The 26,841-nt window shown below is 48.0% G+C and overlaps 6 protein-coding genes across 6 annotated transcripts; 1 reads left to right on the top strand and 5 right to left on the bottom strand.

Annotated features, from left to right (window-relative positions):
- Nucleotides 1-4,977: 4,977 nt before the first annotated feature.
- Nucleotides 4,978-10,368, bottom strand: Asppvi_008333 (uncharacterized protein; the record flags this gene model as incomplete). The annotated part of the gene is made up of 15 exons (XM_043304204.1): nt 4,978-5,194; nt 5,268-5,660; nt 5,738-6,307; nt 6,397-6,538; nt 6,602-6,717; nt 6,765-6,836; nt 6,900-7,017; nt 7,086-7,427; nt 7,476-7,638; nt 7,701-8,233; nt 8,346-8,576; nt 8,659-8,892; nt 8,957-9,239; nt 9,297-10,049; nt 10,144-10,368. The coding sequence occupies 15 exons, from the start codon at nt 10,366-10,368 to the stop codon at nt 4,978-4,980; spliced, it is 4,392 nt and encodes a 1,463-aa protein (XP_043160139.1).
- A 1,267-nt stretch (nt 10,369-11,635) lies between these two features.
- Asppvi_008334 (MDR family MFS transporter) lies at nt 11,636-13,826 on the bottom strand (the record flags this gene model as incomplete). Its single annotated transcript, XM_043304205.1, has 9 exons — nt 11,636-11,761; nt 11,829-12,104; nt 12,165-12,325; nt 12,385-12,604; nt 12,667-12,881; nt 12,938-13,262; nt 13,328-13,379; nt 13,443-13,519; nt 13,599-13,826. 9 exons carry the CDS (start codon nt 13,824-13,826, stop codon nt 11,636-11,638), a joined length of 1,680 nt encoding a protein of 559 aa, XP_043160140.1.
- Nucleotides 13,827-15,052: 1,226 nt separating this feature from the next.
- Asppvi_008335 (uncharacterized protein) lies at nt 15,053-16,181 on the bottom strand (the record flags this gene model as incomplete). Its single annotated transcript, XM_043304206.1, has 2 exons — nt 15,053-15,479; nt 15,562-16,181. The coding sequence occupies 2 exons, from the start codon at nt 16,179-16,181 to the stop codon at nt 15,053-15,055; spliced, it is 1,047 nt and encodes a 348-aa protein (XP_043160141.1).
- A 2,741-nt stretch (nt 16,182-18,922) lies between these two features.
- Asppvi_008336 (uncharacterized protein) lies at nt 18,923-19,341 on the bottom strand (the record flags this gene model as incomplete). The annotated part of the gene is made up of 2 exons (XM_043304207.1): nt 18,923-19,155; nt 19,305-19,341. 2 exons carry the CDS (start codon nt 19,339-19,341, stop codon nt 18,923-18,925), a joined length of 270 nt encoding a protein of 89 aa, XP_043160142.1.
- A 1,067-nt stretch (nt 19,342-20,408) lies between these two features.
- Nucleotides 20,409-20,925, top strand: Asppvi_008337 (uncharacterized protein; the record flags this gene model as incomplete). Its single annotated transcript, XM_043304208.1, has 2 exons — nt 20,409-20,600; nt 20,656-20,925. The coding sequence occupies 2 exons, from the start codon at nt 20,409-20,411 to the stop codon at nt 20,923-20,925; spliced, it is 462 nt and encodes a 153-aa protein (XP_043160143.1).
- Nucleotides 20,926-21,991: 1,066 nt separating this feature from the next.
- On the bottom strand, nt 21,992-25,195 carry Asppvi_008338 (Na+/H+ antiporter Nha1; the record flags this gene model as incomplete). Its single annotated transcript, XM_043304209.1, has 1 exon — nt 21,992-25,195. The coding sequence occupies one exon, from the start codon at nt 25,193-25,195 to the stop codon at nt 21,992-21,994; it is 3,204 nt and encodes a 1,067-aa protein (XP_043160144.1).
- Between the last annotated feature and the right edge of the window lie 1,646 nt (nt 25,196-26,841).

Here is a 26,841-nt window from a genome sequence, read left to right on the forward strand (position 1 = left end):
TGTGGTCACGCGTTCTGGATCGATTGGCAGAACGACATAGTTGAGTATAGAGCCCGGAGGAGAAGTCAGCTCCCTCTTCATTGCTTGAACTTGATTTTTGGAGAGACGAGTATGGACGGTGACAAATTCATTGGTGGGGGAGAGGCCGTCGACATTGATGGGAGCAGGGGTCGACCATACAGGTCTATAGGCAAAAGAAAGCCATATAAGACTAGTAATCATAGACAAATGCATTGTAATAGCAAACTTGACTCAAAATATGCGACTCTGGTTGCAGAGATATATATGAGTAAGTTTCAAGGAAAATGGTTACTTGAGTCGAATGGAGGTTCAACACAATAATTTTCTATAGGAATCTGCAGTACTTATATACATCGGCCTTCTCTGAATCTTTTCCCACGTAACAGAGAGAAGCCTACTTTGGAGTGACCTGCTTGTACAAGTGTACCTCATATCTCCGAGGCAAAAAAATCGATTCCGCAATTAATCAAACCCTAAAACACAGATAGGGATTTAATACAATAGTCTACTATTCTTTTAACCATAGGTCATTCAAACCCTATTAATTACCCGGTTAATTATTCACCTTGTACTTGACCACTCGTCATAATACTTGCCATTACCGTAATAAGCTTGCTTATGGCCTTATACAATTTTACCTGTACAATTGGCGTATTAGATTGGGGTCGGGAATTTAGAGAGAGTACACTGGACTAAGTTCCCGGGCAAATTCAATTACCTGTCCCTCAGAATATGTCGGATTAACGGATACTGCATATGCTAGGATTGAAGAGACTTAATGAGATGAATTGGAGAGTCCTTCCTTTCCGGATATCGTTGTTAAAGTGTTGTCAGATCTGTGGAGCTGTTCTTAGTGTGCCATGACGCTGGCATTCTGAGGTTACCCCGTTTAGCATTAAAAAGCAGAGAATGAATTCGATAGATAACTCCGTACATAACGGTGAAGTACCGCTTTTCACTTCGACACTTCCAACCAAATTCACACTGTAGGCCGCTGAGACATGATTAAGGTTTTGGTCTGAGATAGCCAAGCTGCACTAGCCACTAACCAGTGCATAAGGATTGCCCTAGAAATAGGATAGTCTCGCCAGTAGGATCCATATACAGCAAAACCCGAGACCGCCGATTGGGTTTGGTCGGCACGTGGGTTTCATCGAAGTCGAGATTACTAGCAAAGATCAAGGACTTGCGCTCCACTCAGGCGAGGAGAGTGTTGCATGCGCCGAGATTAAATCTTAGCAGTCAAGCCACGACCCCTGCATTAGCCTTAGTATAGTTCCCGAGGAAAGTCTACGAGTCTCCGAAAGGCTCAGTTTTTCTTGGATTTATGGCTCTGAATGATTCCTACACTACACAGGAAACCCGTTGCTTGAGACTAGGGTGGTGAAAATGGTGAATAACCAGGTATACATAATGCTTTAAATGTCTTGAAGAGAAAGATCAAGTCATAGTTTAGCTGCGGTACTGTTGCAGTATACTGATTACTGAATGCCAGATGCCTTTGTTCAACCTTCGCTCTGTTCATGTTTAGAACCTAGGTGTGATCAGCATGGTAACGGTAGAAGAAGGATAATTTTTGCAACCCCACTGTAAGTAAATTTGAGTTATTTATTGGACAGCCATAATCTGTACTCTGTGCTAAGTTAGATTTTATCTACATAGACTTACATAGTACTTGCCTTATATAGCTATATAAATAAAACTGTATTATAATAACATGGGTTCTAGAGAGCCTATAATAAGAACCCAGCCCAACCCAACCTAACCTATTTTTCAACCTAAAACCTAAATGGGTTCTCATTCTCAGAACCCAACCAGCCCATGGGTTGGGAATTCTAAACCCGGACCCGGCCCAAGGCGGGTTTGGGCCGGGTTGGGTTCGGGTTTCTGGGTTGGGTTTAACCGGTCTATAAGGGATTGGGATGGGATTCCTGTAGAATATATATTAGAATGGGCAGGGAAATCCCTTGGGAATCCCAAACCTTAAATTATAGGGTAAAAGTAGGCTAAAATAGGTAATATAGCCCTAAAAAAGCCTATTTTTGCCCTATAATTTAAGGTTTAGGGTAGCTTAGGATTCCCATGGGATTTCCTGTAAGGATCTACGTAACAGGGTAGATCACCCATTGACTAGGTAGGAATTGGTGACGATAATTGATAAGGGAGAATAGTAAAGAGCAGTAGATCATATGAGAACAAAACTAATCCTTGTCTTCTCAAATATCAGAGAAGGGGGATACTATTTATCTTCGCTGCCCATCCTAAATGCTTGCGGCGATGATTCGAAAACAGTTCAAGGTATGAAAACAGAAGGTTGAAAACAATTAAGGAGCAAGGGGTGGCGGCATAGCAGGGTGGCTGGGCTGTAGCCAATCCTTTACATTTCCCATCGGACCTATCCCATTTTAGGATTTTATATAGGATTTCCCTAGCCTATCTAAATAGGATGGGCTCCCAAATCCTATAGTATAAATGGGATGGGAAATCCCATATTAATTTTCTATATTATTAGGGAATCCTATTTATCTAAGGGATTAGGATGGGATTCCCACCACTAAGGATAAAAAAGGGAAGGGAACTAGCTATAGGACTCCCATAGGAATTCCTTTCCCTTCCCAACAGCCAGCCTAAACATCTTATAACTTTTAACATTTCAAAATAATGATAGAAAAGTGATTAAGTATAAAGCCCAAAGAATGAGCATTATAAATTTTTAATGCTGCCTTTAAAATATATAGGTTTTTACTCTACTTTGAATTATGCTTACTGAATATTAAAATGGGGCCTTAGGCCTTGGTAAACAGGAGGGGGGAAAGCAACTAAGACAACTAAACTCCTTTTACAGAGATAAATATCAGAGACAAATATCAGAGACAAATATCAGAGACAAATATCAGAGACAAATATCAGAGACAAATATCAGAGACAAATATCAGAGACAAATNTATCAGAGACAAATATCAGAGACAAATATCAGAGACAAATATCAGAGACAAATATCAGAGACAAATATCAGAGACAAATATCAGAGACAAATATCTGAGACAAATATCTGAGACAAATGTCTGAGATAAATATCAGTTGGTAAAAGGAATGCCCTCTTCCAACCGCTTCTCGCGGTTAATCTGCTCAATCTCCCTGGGTAGTAAATACGATCTGCGCCTGATATCTTCTTGCACCCAACTACCCACTGATACAGATAGTCCATCTGGTCCTTGAAGTTCTCCAAACTCAAAAATAAATCAGGCCTGATAGCCATTAGGAAGTGCCCAACATCCGCCAGCTTAGAAGGATCATATAGACCCATCACCTGCCCTGCAAACACCAACCCTAAAAGCACACCAGAAAACACATCCATTATAATTGATAGGGCAGACCCCTTCGGTCCACCCATCGGCAACATCACGCCCTCCAGCGCCTTGGCTGGAGAGAGACAAATATCTAAGACAAACGCCTGAGACAAATATCAGAGATAGAGTTGCATTTGGTGCAAGTTCGGGCGAGTTCAACCTTATTTGGCACTGAACCACTGCGGTTTCGGGTCCAAACTTTAGAAATCGGAACCAAATCGAACCCAATCTGGGTTGATTGCGGTTTCACCACAAAATCCCGCCGCTAGGCCCCTACTAACTAACCATGCTTAGATTCGGTTCGATTTCGGGCCGGATAAACCGCTGAATTTTAACTGTTTTGATGATCCCCCCTCTCTCTAAGGCCACCTCCAGGGCTCCTACCCTATAGGGCCTATCGAGCATGCTTATATAAAATATATGGTAAATTATCATTATACTAATCTAATTCTAAAATATCAATTCAATATCTATAGGGTTGAATGGGTGGTGATTAAACATTATTTCAAAGGTATAGTAGTTGGTCAGAGCTTAGTGCCCTTATACATTTCCGCACCACATTCATACAAAGCCATGACAGAGATGATTATTCCCTTATATCTCAGCAACCAGTATGTGTTTTGAATTGAAATTTATATAGTAGATAGCCTGAATTCAGGACTATCTAGTAATGCTAGAATATTAGTAAAAGCCTAGAAATCCCTCATTTCTAGGTAAACAGTGCAGGTTGGTTAAACCTAATAGTTAATCCTGCAAAAACCATAACCAACAGTTTTAACCGAACCCGCACCAGGTCTGGGGCAGAGAAACCAGACCTAAAGCAATTCCCTAGGCTTACCCCCAAGCCCAAATCACTAGAAATCCCTCATTTCTAGGTAAAACAGTGCGGGTTGGTTAAACCTAATGGTTAATCCTAAACCATAACCGACAGTTTTAACCGAACCCGCACCGGGGCTGGGGCAGAGAAACCGAACCCAAAGCGATTCCCTAGGCTTACCTCCGAACCCAAACCGCTGCGAGTTCGGTGAGGGTTGGATTAGATTTTTGCGGTTCGGTTATGCAACTCTAGCTGGGGGCACTGGAGGACCGCCAACTGGCCAACTATATTGGACAACAAGGCAAGGGCCTTGATAAAATGGAGGATTGACTGAAAAATCAAATTCAACCTCATTGTCTCCTTTCCTGGCCCAAAGTAGCAGTAAGCACCACACGCCGCGGGTACGTAGCCCTGAGTGGGGGGAGAAGTGTTTGTTCTGGAACCCATGTCTCAATATTGATTGCGACTAGGGCAGATCCAGATAAGGAGGCTAAGTCTAGTCTCTCCATTAGAATGGTCTATCCACCAGCTTCTATCTCCACGGAGGCGTTGTATAGACTCTAACACGCCCCCCTTAACTACCTAGAGGGGCCAAGATCCAACCTGAGATCTAACTCTTAAGTTCTTGTATGACGAGATCATGAGCCCCCTCTTCCATGGTATCTAGTTAACTGAATAGGGAAGACTTCATCACGGGCAATCTGCATGTTCATTCTCAGATGGCATGTGATCTCAATTCCTATTGCTGCGTGGGCATCTTATGGGGCCCAGAGGGCAGGCTGATGAATGTCACGACTCGAGATTCAACAGCTTCGAAAATTCCCCATTGGGATTATTGAGTAAATCACGAGGATGTCCCACCTCCACGATCTGACCACTGTTCAGAACAGCAACTTGATCGAAGTCGAGCAATGTGTGGATTCTATGCGCCACCATGATGATCGTGCAGCCACTGAACAACTCCCGTATGACATTCTGCACTTTGGCATCCGTTTCAGGGTCCAGGCTACATGGTCCCCTCGTCAGCTTTCAAGCAATGGATGGAATGAGAAATAGGGCGAAATAACTCGTGAACGCACCTGCTCGTTGGCTCATCCAAAATCAAGATTTTGCTCCTCTTCAGCAGAGCTCTGGCCAGACAGAAAAGCTGCTTTTGACCCTGGGATAGAATGCTTTCATCTAGTCTTGAATCCAGCACCTCTTCGTCGGGGCTACTGTGGCTTGCCGCAAGGACGTTCCAAACCCCCACGGACTGCAGGGCATCAACAATCTGCGTGTTCGAAACTTTGCCCAGTGGATCGGCATTTTCCCTGACGGTACCGGGGAAAATGAAAGGTTCTTGGCTGAGACAGCTAATACGTTGTCGGATTGATGATCGGGTCATCAAGGAGATATCTTGTCCGTCGATGAGAATTTGGCCGGATACAAGCTCGTTGAGACGGAGGAGGGATAGTGCCAATGTACTCTTGCCACTAATTCGATGTCAGGCCAGTGTTTCGTTCTGGGGAAAAAAATGGCTTCGACTGAGGACGATGGAAGTTGAGCTCACCTTCCGGTTCTGCCACACAGACCGAACTTCTGTCCGGCTGCAATTCGAAGGTTAATGCCGTTGAGTAAAGGCTTCCTCTCACTAATATCCCAAGCAATCCCTGCGTCTACAAATTCAAGCGCACCGCTCATGGGCCATTCAGAGAGGCAATCATTAGTCAGAATGGCCACGTTACTCTCTTCAAGAGGAGTTTTCTCGGCAAAGTCTTTGATGCGTGAAATGGCCCCCAGTGATGTTTCAAACAACGTCCAGTTTGAAATAAGCTCTGATAGAATGAGTCCCAGATCCATCATCATCACAAGGGCAATTCCCAGAAGACCTGGGTCCAGACGTGAGCGAAGAGCGACAGACGCTCCGACAAGAAGGACTGCTATGCTGGCCACAATCAGATTGAGCACGAGACTAAGCCAGCGCTGGATACACAGGAGAAGGTAGTAGGGTTTTTGGGCGGTGTCTAGCAAAGAAAGCATTCGGTTTGTCGTAGCATGAGTCCAGGCAAAGGCGCGAATAGTGGTGACTCCTGCCAGTGACTCGATAAAATGGGTGTAAAGAGGGCTCTTAAGCTCAATTCTGTAGATGGTCTGCATTAGTTTTATGAATCGAAGAATCAAACATATTCAAGCCGCTTAACGTAAGGAAAGCGTATAAGAGCAACCTACTCTAGCAGCCGCAGCTGACGGGACGTCTTAAGATAAAACCTCTGGATCAGATACAAAATTCCAAAGAGAAGAGGCAAAGCCGCAGCCAAATAGGGTAATGAGGCTATGGCAGTGGCGCCTTGGGCAATAGCTCCGAAAAACTCTAGAGGCCAATGAAGTTAGATTATTGTCCAGTTTGTCTTCCATGTCTCATTGTTGCGCTTACGGAACCCAGTAGATATGAAACCTCGAGGCAGGATCATGTCAACTAGCCTCATGTCCTGACTGAAACGGGTCACTAGAACTCCAGTCTCGAGGTTTGACAAAAAGGACAAGGGGGCACTAAAGTTATTAGCCAATCATCGCAGCATGCATTTAGAAATACTCACCCCATGCAAGTGCGTAGCACGGTTGTGTGAAGGTTCCTGGAGGCAAATGGGACAATAATGACCCATGTCCAGCTATTACCAGGTTAGAGAGGTCATCAAAGACACGGACTGATTGAAGAGAGATATTGAACACACAATACGGCAAGTACAAGCGCAAGGGCTTGGACTACAGAGAATGCTCCATACAGTCCAAGCCAGTAGCCTAGGCGCGAAGTACGGTCACTGCTGGAGGACCAAAGGCTGACCCATACATCTTGGAAAGAGTGAGTCTCATGCCGTCATGATCAATAACGTCGAGTTGGGGACCTCATCATAACTTACAGCGGAATCCGCTCATACCGGCTTCTGTAATGAGGAAGAGAAGCAACGCAGCAATTCGTGACCAACCCAGCGCAGAAAAATAATACTTGTATACGGCCAGCTCAGTTGTCTGTCGACTGCCATCTTGGGAAGAACAAGCATTAGAATTATCTGAGGTGGGAGTCGGAGGCAGATCTGTTGGCTTGTCGCCTTCTTCCGGCTCATATGCCTGTGTGGGTTGAGCATCATTCACATGAATGAAGCCATCAATGTCGTCTCGAATTTGGGCATAGCTGCCTTGTTTGGTCACCTGTCCATTTTCCCCGAGAACCATGATCAAGTCAGCCTGGGGTAAACAATAGGCTGCAATACGGTTAGCAAGTCAGTAGTCTGCGAGTGAGATACACATACTGCTGTGGGTAGCCAAGAATACAGTACTCCGCAACTGACGCAGGAGCCCAGCCGAGCCAAAAACGTTGTTAAATACAGTTCGGGCTGTGGAATTGTCCAAGCCACTTAGAACGTCGTCAAAGCAAGCAATACGTCTGCGAGCATAGACCGCTCGTGCGATAGCCTATACACGCCAGGGTTTACTTTAGAGTCCCAATCTTCTAATAGACAAGGCTGATCACTCACGATTCTTTGTCTCTGACCTCCACTCAGCTTAGAGCCTTTACTGCCGACGAGTGTCTCGTCGCCTGCTGGCATCTTCTTAAGATCCAAATCCAGTGCACATGCGCTTAGAACAGTGCGATACCAGTCAGGATCAAAAGTAGGCGATGAATCTTGACCAACTATATTACTCCGTATTGAAGAATTGGATAGCCATGGTGTCTCTTCACAGAAGGCCAAGTCTGGGTACCTCACGAAGAGCTCCCCTTCCAACAAGGGCGTCTCACCTGCGAGACCCTTAAGGAAGGTAGACTTACCGCAGCCGACTGGACCGACAAGGATGACAAGATTACCAGAAGGGGCATCCTTCAGTGTAAGTGTGATACCATTTGTCTCTGGTACAGAGGGAGATTTCCAGCCAAATCTGACATTTTGTAGAGATAAGACCACATCTTTCTCCCTGTGTGGATGCTGTAAGAGCGGGGGCAGTTCAATACCAGAGATGTTGCTGAATGATATGGATTGAGTCGACAAGGACTCAGGAAGCTGTCTCTTCTCTGAGTAAATTATAGACTTATTAGCTCACTTTGAGAAACTAAGAGTCTGGTTCAGGATCCGGAAAAACCGGAGCACAGTCACCATGTTATGGCCGGGGAGTGGAGCTCTCACCAAAGCGATTCTGGTTCTTAAGAAAGTCCTGGATTCTTTGCAGGCAACCTATTGAAGCAAATGTGTCTGGAATCGCCAACAAGAGGTAGCTCAGTGGTGTGATCATCAAGCTAATAAGCGACAACGAGGTAATGGCTTGGTTGACGGCAAGGCCCCCAGAGTCCTGCAGCAATGCTACTATCGCATAGGCAGCCAGTGTCGCAAGCTGACCGATGATTATAGGGGAGTTTACTGGAATCAAGTGTCAGTACGATCATGGGCTATTCATAGCAACGACAGTTGACTCGGGACAGGGACGAGTGTAAGCACGCACTCATGCAGACACGAATTGACTGGATCCGGCGGTACTTCTTGGAGACTTCAAGCTCCTCCACGCGCAATGCTTCGATCTTGGAACCCATTATCTCGGCTAAGCCGAGAAACTTGACGTTGCGAATGGAACCCAGGATGGAAGTTGTGAAGTTGATCCGCTTCTCGGTGGCCCGAAGCCATTCTTTTTGCCGAGTGGAAACTGCATTGCCCATAGCGAAGGACGAAGCCGTGAATACTGATTTGAACTTGTCAGATGAAGAAAAAGACGGGGTGTTGGTTGGGGAATGGACAGAACTCACCTATCACTACCAAAATTGGAGCGATGCAGACCGCACCGACCTGGGTTTCTAGCAACCATGTAGCCAGTGCTAACTGAAGGATATTTGCCCAAGTTTCACAGACGACCGAATAAAAATACTCGGCCAGCATCTCTATGTCAGAGCCCATAAGCGACATGGCACTGGATTCGTCTGTGCTCCCCAGTGGTAGATCCATCATATGCCGGAAGACGAGACTCATCAGACCGCCTCGGATCATTGTCACAGCTCGATATCCCAGGTGCTCATAGGAGGCTCTAGAAATCTGCAAAGGGATGTCAGTGTTACTTCCAGCAGTGCGACGAGATGGCAACTAGCTTACAGCAATCCCGGTAAAGACAATTGCAGTGGCCCCAATTAAGCCATAGCCAATGTTTAGTGAGGAAGGCTCAAGGCCATGTAATACGCTGACCACTTTCCCAATGAGAAATGGCTGCGCAATACTGAATCCCACAACACAAAGCCGCGGGAAGGCGATCGCCGCCATTTCCCAGCGCAGACACTTGATCACGGCCCAAAGTAACGCATTTTGTCCAGTCTGATCGCAGTGGGACCATGTATTTGCGAATCGGACAGACAACTCCAAAGACGAAAGCTTCTCATGAACGGCGGGGAGGTCATCCCCGGCCAGTGAGGCGGAGTGCCCTCTCCACAGCAGCCCATTCAGCCAGGTAAATAAGCCTCGGGTGAAAGGCCCGCTCACACTTTCAGTGGAGTAAAATTTCTCGGCTGATAGAAGCCATTTCTGTTTTTCAACACTGGCTAGCACCAAAAGAACTAGCTTGACGGCCAAAGATGTAGAAAGAAAGGCGGAGTAGACCTGATTCTCCGGTAGCAGCCAGGCGGTGCGCACACGCACAAGATCAAGGAGCAGCGCGACCAACAGATACACAGAGACGAGAAAAGATGGCCGAATTGAGCGGACATGCTCTAGGTCAAGAAGTAGTATAACGCCTAGTGCCGCTAATAGGTCGAGAACAGCACTTGCAAGAAGTGCGCGCCCTCCAACGGGGTGCTGTGTCGCAACAAGCACAAGTAATGCAACCTGAATAGCTGCAAAAGTCACAGAGACACTCTATTGCAAGGTAAGCTTACGAGGCTCGGTCTGTCCATATCGAAACCTCCCTTAGGCAGTAGGAAGGTAGGAGGTAGGAGGCGGGATTACTCACCAGTGTGACCACTCGAAGTGTGGGAGAGAGCACCTTCCGTGACTGTCTAAACAATTGAAGCATCCGAAAAGATGCCAGAAGGAGGAAGCAAGCGGCTGGAACAATGCTCAGGATATCTGACTCAAAAAATACAGTGAAGTCGAATCCCCCACGACAGGCCGCTGTAGCGACGATAGGCCCAAACTGGCCATCGTCGCATGCGTCCATGGCCCAGGTCAATACCATGGCGGGACCAGCGCAAGGCCAGGAAAGCGAAGAATAGAATGTTGAAATGGGAGGGCCGATGAGATTCCGGTGAGAATTAGCAAGGGAGAGGCTCTCATCTACGAAGGCTGCATAACGCGTCTTCGAAAATGCTCAGCTGCTGGTCAATCACCCTTTGCACAAGCATCTGCACCTTTTGTTATCGCCATACGAACTGCTCGCAGTATTTCTCTCAGGAAGATTATGAGAGTTGAATGCTACCTAGGATTTGGACATGAATTTGTTGCTACTTATCGTTGCCAACGGCCTAGCGCTCATGCGAAATGACCCCTCAAGCACCAAAGGCCTCTACCAACGTACTTTGGCAGCGTTACATCGAATCCCCGCACGTACAAACCCCTGTATATGGGCTCGACTTGAACTTAATAAAATTATACGCCAAGCCTAACCTTATATGGCATGTGTAATATCAAATTTTGATTATTCCGACTTTTCGTAACCTAGTCACTGTCCCCACCCTCTTCCAGGGGAGCAGTCCGAACAAGCAATAGGCCTATTAACCACAAGACGAAGAACCCTGCCAGACCAAAATAGGGCAACCCAAGTGACATACCCCCGAGCCTCATGCCGGTCTCAAACAACCAGGCAAGGGCAGGCCCGGCGAATAGCGTCACGACGCGGCTTTCTGCTGTCCACCAAGTAGTGGAGAGGCCTCTTCAAGCATTGTAACCAGTCGATTGTGGGATACCGCTGTGTGCGAGAAGACAATGTTGGCGAGGCAGGCGACCTGGGAGCGCAACCGTACTCGTTCACAATCACACCTGTCAAGTTGGGCGCTAGACCACTACTGGAACATTAAAATTGTGATTCCTGATTGGAAGTTTTACCCCTGCTGATCTCTGTCTCCATTTCTTTTTGAAAGCCTTTTATATTTACACAGAACGGAGTGGAATAGTCAAAGAAGACCACTGGGTGTTGGTGGGGAATTACCCCTACCGCAGACTGAATATTACTTGCTACTACTACACTACTAGAACAGCTACACGCACGACCTTACTAGATGACATGCCTGATTCCCAGGTTGCGTTAGAATCTTTACAATTATTTCTGGAAGATAGTAGATGCCTGTATTTAATCCATCTATACCTTATTCTTTCTGAGATAGACATGACTGAAGATATAGCTCATGAAAGGTGAGTGGTCTTGGGGCTTTCAGTCAGTTGATGAAGCGGGAGAGAACTAGCCAGTCATATTATATGTTTGGAGAAAATGAGCAATGCCACTATCTCTACTTACTCTGGACATGGTCTGAAACAGCTGGAGGCATTTCTTCGTGCTCCTCTACGCCAATTTTCTTCCAAGAGAAGCCAAAGCTCAGCAAGGCAGCCACAGCAGCAGTGGCTGTAGGGAGAAACTATGGCAGTAGGTCAGTCAGCTTTGAATACTTCAGACTGAGGTAACCTAGAAAGAATAGCACTCACAAAGACCTTGACCAATGCTTCATTATACGCGAAACGAACTCCGGGCAGCTGGCCAACAGGTAAAACATCGGCATATCCTGTAGCGCCAGCATCCAGGATGATTGCTGGATCAACATTGGGCGCATACTTTTCCAGAGCTGGCGTCAAGCGATTCTGGAAGATAGCCTGCGCCACAGAGATGGCAACGGACCCAGTCAGATATTGACACAGAGCAATAGCAGAACTGGCAATAGCAATGGAGTCGCGGTTTAGATATTCTTGGCTTGCAACGATGGGCTAGAGGATGCTGTCAGGCCTTGCATTATGTTAGGTTTCATCCGGGCACCAACTACTAACCATGTTCAACGCTGCACCCCGTCCGAACCCCGCGATGATCTGATAACCGATCCACTTTCCCTTGCTCGTATCTGCTGTAAATGTGGTAATGAGTCCGGTTCCGACTGCAGTCATCGCACTACCGATGATTGCCCAAGGGGGAACGTAATGGAGCTTGCGAACTGCAGAAACAAGTTAGCATTTGAAATCCGTGTTTCAAAGAGAGATTGGATTCGCTTACCGAGTGCGCCCGACGTTATTGAACCTAGGATCTGACTTACCATTGTCGGGAGCATCATGAGGCCACTATCGGTCGGCGAGGCTCCCTTGACAGCCTGAAACCACAAAGGTAGGTAGTAGCCCACCATGATAGTGGCACCACCTTGCAGACCGGAGATCCAGCAGCCAAAGAAAAGATTTCGCTCTCGAAGAATATGAGGTGGAATTAAGGCTTCATCACCCTGATGGATAGCCCATGTGACGAAGAGTGCAAGTCACCACTTCCACAGAGAAGACCAATCACTTTTGCCGAGCTCCAGGGGTAGGTTGCTCCACCCCAATTGATGGCAGTCAGAAACATGGTACAGGCACTGGCGAAGAGAGCAAAGCCCAAGAGATCGAGCCTGGGAAGTTTGACGAGAACAGAGCTCATTGGTGGCTTGATCGTTTGCTCGGGGACGCGGAGAATCAGCATAATGAGCATGGTGACGCCTCCAAATGGGAGAAAAACCCAAAAGCCTAGGCATTGGCACTCGCTGGTTAGTCTTTCATAACGCACGCGCAATACGACAGACCTTGAATGAATCCAAAATATGTAAATCCGAGAAGCAAGGCAAAGAAAAACTCACACCAACGCCAGCTGACATGCTCAGTAAAGGCACCCCCAATCAGTGGGCCGACAATACCCCCTATTGCGATCATAGAGATTCCACAAGCTGTTACAAGAGGTCGAATCTTGGGAGGGGAGCACGCTGTCAGAATAACGACTGCTCCATTGAAAAGGCCTGAAGCTCCCAACCCTGCAACAGTCCGGCCAGCGATCACCATGTTGCTTGACGTTGAGAGCGCACAAATGAGATTTCCGAGCTCAAAGATGGCCATAAAACCGACATACAAGTACTTTTGAAGGAGACGAGTTAGTTGTGGTATCTGTGCTCAGATAGAGCGTAACTGAGGGAACATACTTTCAATGGGAATAAAGTATACAGCTTGCCTGCAAGCGGTTGCGTTGCACATCTGACCAGTCAGTGTCAGAACACAAAATAGATGTGAACACAGAACTTTGGAGGGGCATCTTACAGAGCCAGAAGGAAGGCTGAACCATACCAGTTCACATCCTTAAAACTGTCAAAGTAGTTCGAGATTGTGGGAACGGCCTAGGGTTATTGCATCTGCGTTTAGTAACCCTGCCACAGCAAAGACACTACGAACGCAGCTGGTTCTATGGGAACTCACTGTTGCGACCACATTGATATCCAGGCCCAGGAGAAGCATTCCAACAATTAGAGCTGTGATGAGATTATACAAAGGAACCCCTCTGAGATAGGGATATCGAGAACCCGATTCACGAGGACCACTGACCAATGTTAGTCGACTAAATGCACGGCTTTGAGCGTCAGGCACCATCTCCGTGTCCAGTGGGCGTCCAGCTTCAGCGGCACTTTCGAGCGTACTGACTGACATGACTGACTTAAATGTGTACCGTTGTCTAATCAAGGAAGACTTGCGAGAGGCACGCAAAAGTATTGAGGGCCTTGGGAAGAAATGAAGAGATTGGGTGACGTGAGGCCGCGTGGGAAAGGGGGAGGTTCCAAGGACGTTTTTATAACAGGACAGGCATGCAGCATAATCAGAATATTAATATCACCACAGCCGATAACTCATTATCCCCAAAGCGATCATTGAGAGTGTCACAGATCCCACCATTTCCCTGGTTGTGTTCAATTAGCCAATCAGAGAACAGATTCCGCACAGTGACCATTCGCAGGAGCATTCGAGGTCAGTGAACTGCCCACGTTCGTTGAAGCTGGAGATTCTACGTGTAAATCAGCTATTGTGCCCATTCTGAAAACCCCCAGGCCAGTGGGATTCATGTTTACGTTCGCATAGAGGATGTTCCCCGATCAGGCTAAGCACCGCATAAATCCAATTTGGACACTCATTCGTTTGCGCTATGCATACTTTGGTGCATATCTTAGTGCCTAGTTTAGCGCGTAACTCAATTAGTTAAGTTCAACTCGGAGTACCCCCCAGCGAACGGCTTGCACCTCAACGTGGCGCTGCGGTCAAGGTATCTCGAGAAGCAAATTGAAGTTGGTAGCTGCAAACTATTTTAAAACCAAGAGTGTGGCGTTACGAAATCAGAATACAGGGTATTGCTAAAAAAAAGAAAGAAGCTTTTTCGAGTGCTCAAGTAACTAGACAATGATGATTCCATGAGAGACTTGAAGTTGTCACGAACGACATAGGTTCTCTGAGGCCCACCTAAAGATAACAAAGCAAGGACATGTTCGAGCGTTTACTCTTTCTAATCAATTTGTGAGTGAGATGGGAAGATACGTATAATGGAAAAGAAGTATTAACTCTCTCCATTTGAGGAGGCTGACTGGGCTAAGATGGACAGGCATCCAACTTCAGTTGCTCTCTCGCTCTAAGTCCTCCGCATTGATAGCAGAAAGCTATAAATAGGATGCCTCATGCTTCTCGCACAGGTTATTTTGGAAGTTAGACATATCGGATGGCTGAGCAAAAGTGTAAAATTCATTCTGACCTCAGCGGATACTAAACAGGCTACTTGAATCAGAAGCAGGCAGCAGATAGACATAGAATTCCTCCGTGTAAACTGTCAGCTCATAATCGAGCAATGAATCGATGAAGGTCCTCATGCAGCCAGAGCTGCAAGGCTCCAATTACATGGAAGCTGTACCGGCTACTCCACCCAAAGCAGTCTCCCTCTCATCCAGGTTTGCGAACTGAAGGCTCAACTTCCAGAGTAGTTCCTGACATTCCTCGTCCTTTGATAGGGCAGCAGACTCAGCAAGCTCACTGCCATTTAAGTAGACATCTTTGGGATAGAGACCTAGCTGTGGATCTTCTAGGCATAGTGCTGCCCTCACAATATCACCCGCAGATTTCTCTACGGTGCGAAGCCTTCCATTAGGCCACAGATTGACCGCAAGTCTCGTATATATCCGGACAGGGGGAACTAATACATATCTCTGAAATGCGGAAAACTTGTGGTTTAGGTTGTCATGGATCATTCCGCCAGGGTCAACGCCGAGAACGCAGATTTTCTCTAGGCCAGGTGTCTTATCTAGGCGCTTTTGCAAGGCGTGCCTAAAAATTGTGAGTGTAAGTAAAACATAGGCATTCCTTTTTCTTTTTTTACTTTTCCTGGTTGGAAAAAAAGTATACTTACATAAACGTAACCTGGCATAGCTTCGAAGCACCATATCGTCTCATTGCGTCATCTGCCTGCTCTCCCGGACTGAGTTGTTCTTTCGGACGCGCCAGTTGCACTGGATCCCACTGCAGCTTTTCAGGCTTATGCCTTTGGTTAACAGGTAGTGCCGGGTCATGCGTCCAGCTCGACACGTAAACAATGCGTCCGTGCTCTTTATCTAGACTTCCCAGCAACAATAATGTAAGGAGAAAATTTGCAAGGTAATTCACGGCGAAATTTATCTCAAAGCCCTCCTTGTCGCCATCGTTGTTGGTAAATTTGAGGCCGCCTTTCTCATAAAAGACTGCCGCATTGAGAATTAGCGCTCTGATAGGCGGGAGCGTGCCAGACCTGACTTTTGCATTCAGGTCACTGGCAAATGCTCGGATAGACTGAAGGCTGGAGAGATCAAGTTCAGGAGTTTTGATCTCCTTGGCGTTTGCGCCGTCTAGTTGATGTAGCTTCTTCGCGCGAGGGGTGTTTTTGTTACGGACAGTGAACAGGCAGTGATATGATCCAGGGTCTTGCACAACTCTTTCCGCGATCGCTTGACCAAGGCCGCCAGCAGCGCCCGTCACAATGACTGTACCAGGCATTGCTCTCCTGTTGGGAACATGAACGGATGGATTGAAAACTGACACATGCAAAGCAAAAGTGAGATGGAATAGGATTGTCTTATATCCCGACAAGCAAACAACCAAAATCAAACTGTGTTCTAATTAGTAGGAGTCCTGTGCACCGACAGTCTCAACACGCCGTTTCCGAGGAACTCGGGCTCTCGACATTCCGAATTATATTGCGGGGGTTGCTGTGGCTAAAACCGGATTTCTGGGATTCCGAGAGCCGGTTGGTATTGGACTGTGATCTGGAGTCCTGGGCTTTTGGAATAGAATCATGAAGTTAGGGTTTATGGTTAAGGACATAATCTATTCTAAATTCGATAGCCAAAGAATTAAAGGTAGGAACTACTTTACCATAGCCGATAGGTATGGTCAGTAGGCACTTAGTGAGTGATTACTATTGGAGGCACGAGAATGGGCCCCCACCTAACACGGATACGTGGCCAATAATCATAAGTGCCAAGCAACACTTGGTCCATATCTGCAGAGCGGCATAGAATCTTGATCATGTATCTAGTACTACATGTACAGCTTGGGTTGACTATTTGACACCCAAGTAAACTTTTATATGTTCAGGTGTTATTTTATCACTACAAGTATATATTCATTGTCCTTTTTTTATAGAGATGTATCTATAAGGTATAGTTCGAGAAATCTGACAAATGTTACTGGTTGGTGGTTTATTGAAGAGCGGAAATATGGGGCAGAATGCCTTCGAATGCCTTTCAAAGCTCTTCCGTATCAGCGTTCCGCCACTCTTCTCACCCGGAGAAGCTGACTGACCGAGCAGTAGTTGTGTCTGTTGTCCGTTGCTCACGTACCCAAGACGGTACACGGTTAAGTGACTGGATGTACTACTCCACGCTTCTATAATATACGCCCCAGTGCCTTGCTATGCCGCCTCGCCGAAGTCACACTAAATCCCGCCGAGGCTGTTTCCAGTGCAAACGAAGACATATTAAGGTCAGGACACCAAATCAGCTTCGGTCCCCACCCCGTCGTGCTCCGTTTACTTTGTCCTTCCTTTTATCTAGTAATAAAAGGAATGTTTTTCTTTTGTATTGCAGTGTTCATGGGTTCTCTGCAACGAGCTCGACCTTCCCTGTATACTTCCTCATACTAATGCTTGATCCTCAAATGATCTATCTAATGCGCAGTACAGTGCGACGAAAAGCACCCAGCGTGTGGCCCATGCCGGGACCGAAAACTTGGATGTACATATCCAGTTGTCCCCATCCGCCGGCAGGGGCAAACTAGCTCAGAAGACAACGTAGACACTGGATCTCAGAAACTGCCACTGGCTACAAGGATGCTGGAAATGCAATTGCACCACCATTTTCTTACCAAAACATGCTTCACATTAGTGAATGGTGATCAAGATCCCGATCACTGGCAGAGCACGATCGGCCGTATGGTCGTTTCCCAGCAGTATTTACTAGATAGCATGCTAGGTTTGTCTGCGCTGCATCTGGCATTTCTGGAAGCTGTCGACCGCCAGTCGTGGCTCCAAATCGCACTCAAGTACCAAAACCAAGCCTTTAAAAGGTTTAGCAAGGAGTTGGCAGATATTACCCTCTCTAACTGCGAACCGGCCTTTGTCTGCTCTGTTATGATCATGATTTTTGCCTCGGCCTATCCAGAGGTAGCACAGGACGATCAACCGGTCGACCCTCTTGCTGAAGTGATGGAGATCCGCAGGCTGAGTACTGGCTGCGCATTTCTCTTCACTCAATTGAGTCGTAAGGGAAATGGTCTGGAGCTCAAGGACTGGTTACGATGTAATAGCAAGAAACAAAATGGACAAGGTCTATTTGTTTCTACAGAGTAAGTTCAGAATGTCTGCGTTGTGATATATTCGTATCCAGTATAACAAAGCCGCCAGGTATCTAAACCCGGAACTTAATACTCTACACCAGTATGGGAATAAAAATCTTTTTTGGTTACTTTGGTCGGAAGAGACTAACAATCTCCAGCTCTATCATGGATTCACTACGTCATCTACGCAAGGTGATTGATGCTCCAGTTCGATGCGTACACCGGGATATCTACAGAGACACCTATCAACTGCTTCATGAGGCACTCGAGCCATGGCCGCATGGAAGCCCCAGGGGCGGTATCATCTCCTGGCCAGTACACATCAGCAATTCATTTATCAGTTTGCTGCAGAATGGTGACTGGACGGCGCGTGTCTTATTTCTGCACTATGGACTTGGGATGCATCTCGTTTCAGCGAACTGGTTCGCCAAAACTACCGGACGACGCATAGTGTCAGGAATCATATCCTCTCTCAAGGACGAAGAAATACCATCAGAGTGGACGGACACAATTGCATGGGCGAAGCGGGCTGTAGAGATCATGGAATGACTTTTACAAGTACTTACGTAGAATCGAAACTGTGCATATCTAGCAAGCAGAATGACACCATTGCAGGCTACGAGTCAGTGATCGATCATCCAGCGTCAACATTGTCGACAGTACAACAATATGGAAGAATATGTTATCGTACTGTGATAGGCAATGATCCCCTTCTCGAGATTTCCAAACGCTTAGGTAGGGTAACAAGTCCGGTTCGTATTTCGGGTCCAATTAGATCGCTTATCCAGCTTCTGGGGTTTCTCCCCATAGCCACTGTTGTGCTTGTTCCAGCATTAGTATCTGTAACATTCTTACTTGGATTCCAGGTACAATATCGTACTTGAGAGACCTTTGTCGTCCTATTACTCCGGATTGAAAAGAGCGCTGGGGCCCAGCTGCGTCGTCAGGACCATGCCTGCCACCGGGTCGCTGACGGCTAGGCGGCCCGCTGCGAGGGTGTCGGCGCCCAGGGCGATGACCGTGCCCGCGGAGTCGTAGCCGAGGATGGCGCCGGCCGCTGGGCTGTAGTCTAGCATCTTTGCGTCGGCTGGGTTGATGACGACTGCGACGGTCTTCACGATGACTGTGTCGGGGGCTAGTGGGGGATGGATTTGTCATGCTGAATCGCGAGCTTTCCTGGTCCCTGATCCACGACGGCTGTTTGCCGCTGTGTTGGACAGATTGATAGCATTGCGGGTGGAATGTAGCAGAGAGCAGAAAGCGAGGCTCTATATTAATTTTGACTCGCATTTGCTCTTCTCAAATGACTTTCAGCAGACATGACTGTCGCAAGTTGCCAGTTGCTAGTTGCCGGTGTTGTATGGCAACATTACGTGATGGTTGGTACGAACACATTCGAATATATAATGACGTGAGATGAACTCGAAGTCACCGAATCAGCACCGAATTCGATAACCCTATGATGAAGCCGATGAATGTCGCCGAATGCTAATTGTGTATGCATCTACAGAGTTCCTCAGAGCCTGGTGTATGTTGATCCAGGAGCTAGAGCTGCTGTTCACTGGAGAATTCATGGGTCATCTCGACCGGGGACGTTGGCCGCTCGCATATAACCACCAGAGACACCTGGTGATTTCATGAAATGAATCCCTTCTGCTGAAGTGAACAAAAGAATCCGGTTAGATACTTGATATCAGTCACTGCGCTTCAATCAGGAAGGCTGCCGTTCCTAGCATCAGAAGCAGCTTGCGGGGTTTCAGCCGTTCAAATATACTCTTCAGCTCTCAAAAAGGACGCTTATTCAGCTGGCAGCTTCACTGGGTTACACCCTAGGCTCTGATTGAATGAAGGGAATACCCCTTAATTAGTACTATGTATTTAGTTCCGTTATTAAGATTAATTATAGTCAGTAATAAAAGATTTATACATAAGAGTATATGGAGGGGGATTATCCATAGGAATCACCCTTAAACACTGGTTGCTGGGCTTGATATATGATAGAAAGAAAATAGTAAGATATAGATCATGAATGAAATAATATAGAAGGAAAGAAAGATAACAGGTGAACGAAAAATTGTATTGATAATACTAGCTTGAGTATAGCTGAGCAGAGAAGAAGCCCTGTTTCCCACACCCTTTCATCATACGCACTGATTGTGCAACAGACTATATATATATGTAGAGTCCAAAAGTCCAATTCTTGCTAATGCACTACTATACGTGAGCGTCAATGCCAGGATTAATCACCGTCTGCCACGAGTCAGCTCTCACCATGTGACATGCGGTACCTATGACGTAGAGAGCTAGTACAGAGTACTAAACACAACACATCCACCAAGTCGCGACATCGCTCCAAACACTATCAATATTGACTATTATACCAGCAACATGGAAAGCAGCGGCCTGCGCGGTCTTACCCGACGAGCCCTGCCCGAAAGCCTAAAATCCCACGCTCAGACGGCACACGATGCAATCTCAAGCATGATGGGGATCCGCCAGACTTTGCTCTCGGCGGTCCTCTTCGACGTACCCCCTGTCTGCTCGCCATTGGTGAGCGACCTGGTTGCAGATTACTACACGGTAGCATACCTTACCCTCCTTTGTTGTCGAGCGGGGCATCTGACAGGGTTACCAGGCGACTGGCTTACCCGAGCGTCCTCATCGAGATGCATATATCATCGTTTTGCTTCCCGGAGAGTCGACGATTGGGAAACAGCATGATCTATTACTGCTTCCTCTATCGCGGGCTGGGCATCCGATAGTCAGCGTAGTGGATGTTGAGGGGAAGGTCTTGGAGATGGACTGGGAGGCCCAGGATTACTTCCGAATAAATGAAATGTGTAAATTCCGCGTCTCGGAACATGGGAGGGTCAGTGCCCTGTGTGTGGTGTTTCCTCGGGCCTAGGTAGTCTATGAGGTGTATTTGATTAGGAGCGTCGTGACAATGTGCTGATAACGGCGATGTACTTGATAAAAATTGGCCATTCCGCGATTCGGGTCAGAGATTTATGCGCAAAGCGGGAGGTAGGTAGGTACTCCTGATGCAAGAGATGGCGCTATGGAACTGTCTTCCTCTCTTTTGGTAGCCTCTGCCTCTGCTGCAGTAGTCGGGTCTCGATTTCATCGAGGAGTGACCACTTTGCTGTCCGCAAAGTAGAAGAATGCATAATGGGATACTCTTCATATGGTAATTGCGCGCTGGCCTGATGAAGAAAACCAAGGATGGCGATAGCTGTCTACGACGTCCTGGGAGGTGCATTGACACCATAGTTCGGTGCTCCAATCGATGAAAGGACTATTGATAGTTGTCCAGTACTCATCAGTCTTGGTTTAGACATATTAACATTGAGTATTATGCCTTGTCATTTAGGCTATGGAAGTGTGGAGAAATGATCGTCTATCTACAAATTAGCAAAGGCTATGTTAAACAAAAACAAGTCTATTGCAATGGGACGTTAGAATTTAATATTTAATATGAAAAGGGCGCGAGGAAAAGCTAAATAGTACGCCGAGCTTTTGGTAATATGTTGTGTCATGCAAGGAGTCCTGGTCTTTGTGCGCCAACGTGTCCAAGTTCAAACAATGGAGAAAAACAAAGGCAACCAAAGACAATCAGGCAAGTGGACATGTAGTTAAGTCCAAACGGCACGTCTATTGGTATTGTGCAGGCAAGTCCTATTGAAAGTGGACGCAGGCTAAGAAGACTATATTCAGCCACTCAATAGTCGATGCACCAGACCAGACAAAACAGACAAAACAGGAAAGGGGAATCAATCAAACATTACACAACGTCAAGTACGCCGCTATATACAGCAACCGAGATAGGCATATGCACAAATGTCTCGGCGCCAATGCCGAGTCGAACGATGAGTTAATAACAGACAAGATTCTAGATCCTGTTCCTCGGCTTTGTACACCGCAAGGCCTGTCGCCTTGCTTCCCTCGCTTTCTACTCTTCTTTCAGCATTACTTCAACTCTCGCGACCTTTCTCTCCTCCCCACGAAATGCGTGTGCGGTGTCCGTTGCGACCCGAGGATTGATCCGGCGACCCTGATGGAAGTCCGCTTACAATTCCAGCATCGTCTCTTCGCGCAGACGCCCGAGAACCATCCGCGAACTGAACTCTTCCTCGCACTTGGCGGAATTCACCATTGTCTTCGCTGTCCGTGTCTTCGACTGGGCCCCCCGGGTCATCAGAGTCCGGATCGTTGTCCAATTCTCCCAGGGCCGCCAGACGACGACGACGCTCTGCAGGTGTTTCACCCGTGTCGTCCAAGTCGGCTTCCTGCGGGGGACGCGCAAGACCAGCTGCTTCTCGGAGGCGAGCTGGTGGGATACGCTCGGTACCATCGTCTTCGGAGTCTCTTCTCGAACGCAGCCAAGGCCTGGAAGGCGAGTCGGACGGCTCAAAGTGACTGCGTCGCTCCTGTGCAGCCGAGCCTCGAGTCATCCTGGCCAGCGAAGCAGCGACGTCGGTCCCGGGAATGTCCTGTTCGGATTCATCGTCGGTGGTCTCGCTGTCAGAGTCGAATTGCTCGATGCCACGAGATTCTATCTCAGTCCCAGGCGATACCGACACTTCAACAGGTTGTGCTGGGAGAGATTCTCGCTGCTCGGCCTCGTCCTGAGCGACATCCTTCACACGCTCGGGAACGTCAGTCTCCTCGACCAACTGGCGACGAGCCTTAGGGTCCAGATTCTTGATCTGCTCGGCGAACTCGTGTTTCGTCATGCGGCGACCCTTGTGACCGACACCTCGCTTGCCAACTTCGTCGTCGTTAGCCAGGGTGAACCGCAGTCCATCATCCGCTAGCCACTCGTCCTTTCTGCTCTGTGCAGCTTGCGAGGTCTCCGCCTCGCCATCTCTGCCAAACCAGGTTCCCATTCGCCCCAGGCCACGAAGGCCAGCAGCTCCGGTTTCGGGCTTGCCAGGGGCGGGAATCGAGTACTTTTTGATGACTTCGCCGTCCTCATCTTCGACAATAATGGTATTGCCGAATTGATACGCGTGAGCCGACCGAGCTTTGCCCTTGGTCTGCTTGCCAGATTCTTCGGTCGATTTCTTCTCTGCAGTTTTCTTCGCCTCCTTGCTTTCCGCTTGCTCGCCGCGGCCTTTGCCCCAACCGACCCATTTGCCGAACTGCTTGCGAGCTTTTCCTAGCGGGGGCCCGGCCGCAGCTTCCACTGCATGCTGGATTTCTTCTCCTTCCGTCTTCTCATGTGGCTGGCTGCGAGATTTGGACAGTTCGCCCGACTTATCCTTCTGCAGCCGCAGCCTTTGTTCTTCAATGTGCTGCTGCCGTTCCTCAGGTGATTTATGACTAATATCTTCCGTCTTCAGGACATTGCCTTCTTCGTCTTCAATGACCATCGTATGGCCTTCCAGGTACACCTCTAAGGCAGGTTCTCGGCCAAACCGATCACGCTCATGGTTCGGTGGAGATCCTCCCCGTTCAATCTTCTCCCGCTCCTCGGCTTCCTCCTTTGATTTCTCACTCTCCTCACCAGCCTCGGGCGACCTTTGAGGCATAATGGCTGACTGGCTGATCGGGCCTCCAGCTCCATCATCCCGCCTACGACGTCTGCGAGGCTTGCGACTAGGAGGTCGACCGGTGGGTGTCTCGGATTCTTCCTCACGAACTCGTCGCAAAAAGTTACCAGGAACGCCAATAGGTGGAAGAGTTCCAGGAGGGAATTCCGGCTCAGTAGACGAATCACGCACCTCGTCTGCGTCGGTCTTGCGGAATGACATTGACCCTTTGGCCAACGACTGTACGCGAGGCAGCCGGTTCATCCAAGACGGACCCTCTTCATTGGCCGCCGTGTACGACAGCGTGATGGTCAAGGTATTGATACGCTTTCCAAGGGTAAAGACGGCAATCGACGAGCCGTGCACCAAAATGGATGAGATGACCATAAAGGTGGTGATAGGCCAGATCAGCTGCACTATATAATAGTCGGGGGACCCGGGTTTGGGCAGTTGCGACTCAGCCAACGGCTGAGTGCTATCATTTTCGAGTTCAGCCCTGGTTAGGATTGCGGCGAAGATGGCACCGACACCGATGGGTCCGAAATGGCCTGCGAAAAGAGCCTCACGCCATGTTTTCACGTCTGGTATGATTGGTTTCAATATCATCATGATCGGAATCCGGCGGAAGAAGATGACCAGAATCGCTATGACAACGAGCCTCCAGGGCACGAGGCCGATATCCGGGTTGTTGTAGTCCTCCCAGGGGATAATAGATCCGAAATAGACAAAGTAAGCCAGATTGAGAAGCAAGTCAATGACGTTGGATACGTGAGACTCCTCGGTCTTTTCAGTGAACCAGCCATCGTTGCTGAAGCCAACGCCGCAAGCAAAGCCTATCAGAAGATCATCCATGCCCAGCAAACTTCCAGAGCCGGCGCAGAACACGGCCAGGACGAAATAGAAGACCAGGAAGCTCTCGCGATCGATCAACTGCTTACGCTCGGCGAACTTGATGGCATGGCGAGCAAGATATCCGATCATGAAACCATAGACTGCGCCAAAGATACACTCATAGAGAATCGTCACACAGAACCAATTGAGCGACACCTTTCCTGCATCGGGGCGATAGCGGAAGATATAGAACGCGAGATAGATGAACGGGAAGGCCATGCCGTCGTTGCAGCCGGACTCGGCGGACAAAAGATCTCGCAGATGTTTGGGGACTCGCTTGGCGAATTTACCCTTACCGACAACCGAAGAGGCCAAGACAGGGTCGGTAGCTGTCACGCAAGCAGCGCATACGAGACTTTCCAGCCAGTTGAGAGGAGGCACCATCCACCAAATGAACAGACTAGTGACCAACCAGCCCCAAGTCATCACGGGAACGAGCAAGAGACAGACAGATCTCCAATGACGTTCCATGTACGCTTTGGGCAACTCGACACCGACGGCGAAACACTGGACGACGAGGACGATGCGCGAACATTCGAGGGTAATTTTGTCGACATTGCCCCATTCGCCGGGGTTGAACAGATTGGCGGCATGAGGACCAAAGATGATACCACACAGTGTGGCCACAGTTGCTTCACCAATGTACAGTTTCTCCTTGACGAAGAGGGAGCAAAGCATGAACAGCCCGGTGAAGCCTCCGAGGATCATGTACGCCAGATGAGGCTTATCGATGTCCAAATGATCCCACGCCATAATTACTCAGCGCTTCCCCTGTGTAAATCCGATTGCTTTTTCTGATCCCTACGCGGGTAGCAATATCTCCACGTTCTCCGACTGATGTGAACGTGCAATTACAGATATAAACGCCGCACCAGGATTGCTTAATCCCGTTTCCCCGCATACCTTTCGGAGAGGAATGACAAGAAAGAAGCTCGGGGATAATGAACGGCTAAAACGGTCGAACGAGGTCTGTTCCTGTGCCTATTTGCGGTTCTCGTCAGCTTTTGGTTCTGCGACAGTACGCGGTTGATCAACTAGCGCAAAATAAACAACAGGTGAACGGAGAGAAATAGGTGTCAACAGGAAAAGGCAAGGAACGTCGGCAAAAATCCGAAAACTCCTCGGCCAAGCGCCAGTAACAGGAATAAAAGAAGAGAAACACGGATTACCAGAATCGGAAATCAATAACGTGGAAAGCACGCTAATCAACTTACTCACCCCAGAACCGAAAGAGAACAGCAAGTAAGTGCAGGGGAAACAGACCCAGGCAAGCACAAGCGACGACAAGAAAGTGACAAGAGAGGATAAGAGACAGAAAACGGAGGAAAGACAAGACGCTGGGCAGACGCAACTCACCAGGAAGCGGGCAAATTCAAGGACCCAGAGCCAAGACGACAAGGACGGAACCCAAGACCACAACCGGGGATTTCATAACGATCAGTGCTCACTGTTTGCTTTAGTCCAGGGACAATGAGTCAAATGTCAAACATGCGTCTGGCTGTGGTAGGCCAGCTAATTTCTTTTCCTTTTTGCACCTTTGTCCTCCGTTCGTAGCGAGTTTGCCGAAGAAATCGGAAAAAGCGCAAGCAATTGGAAGGCTAAAGCTGAGGACGATGACGGAGGCGGCACTGGCAGCCTTACTGGCTGAGGACCCAGCGGGGATGCGGCGATTCGTCATTCACGTTCTCGTCGCCCCACCAGCCCCAAAGCGGAACGAACAATTTCTGTCCTTGGCGGATTAGTCAGGCCTGGTCCTGATAAGACAATAATAATCATAATCATCATAATCTTCGTCCTTCAGAGAGACAGAAGTCTTATAGATAGACAGAACTAAAAGTATTGCTGGAAGGATAGTTTCAGGCTCAGACCGAGTTACAATGACAATGACACCTGCAATGGCTACGTACCTTGTGCCTACCTACCTTGTGTCGCTGAGCCACATGGGATCTATTTGGGGGAGGGGTGATAGGTAGTACAACATTCCTAGGCAGAACGTGGGCCGGATGTATCATTTCCAATTGCAAACAAGGCAATATCTGAGACGCTTTCAACACCATAATACCTGCGGACTACCTACCTTATGGATACTGTATCTAGTGCAGAAGAACCCAGCCACTCTAGAATATTCGTCTCAGATTCAGAACGTCAAATCAATTGCACTAGCCTTGCAAGGCTGCCCAGGCCCTTCAGTATCATTGGCTACAGTCATTCTCCACTCATGAGCGCCCGGCGGGAAATGCGGTTAGATTGGTGTGTGGATGGGTCTGCTAGGGACAGAAGCTGTACTCCCATTGGAGATACTGATTGTTGAATTTGATCCTGATAGGGTAGTTTGTATTGTTCCGGTCCTGGCCGGGGCGCTCTTGTTCCCCACTAGCAGAGCTGAGCGTAGGGTACGA

This window comes from Aspergillus pseudoviridinutans (genome assembly GCF_018340605.1).
Source record: "Aspergillus pseudoviridinutans IFM 55266 DNA, scaffold_5, whole genome shotgun sequence".
Taxonomy (NCBI): domain Eukaryota; kingdom Fungi; phylum Ascomycota; class Eurotiomycetes; order Eurotiales; family Aspergillaceae; genus Aspergillus; species Aspergillus pseudoviridinutans.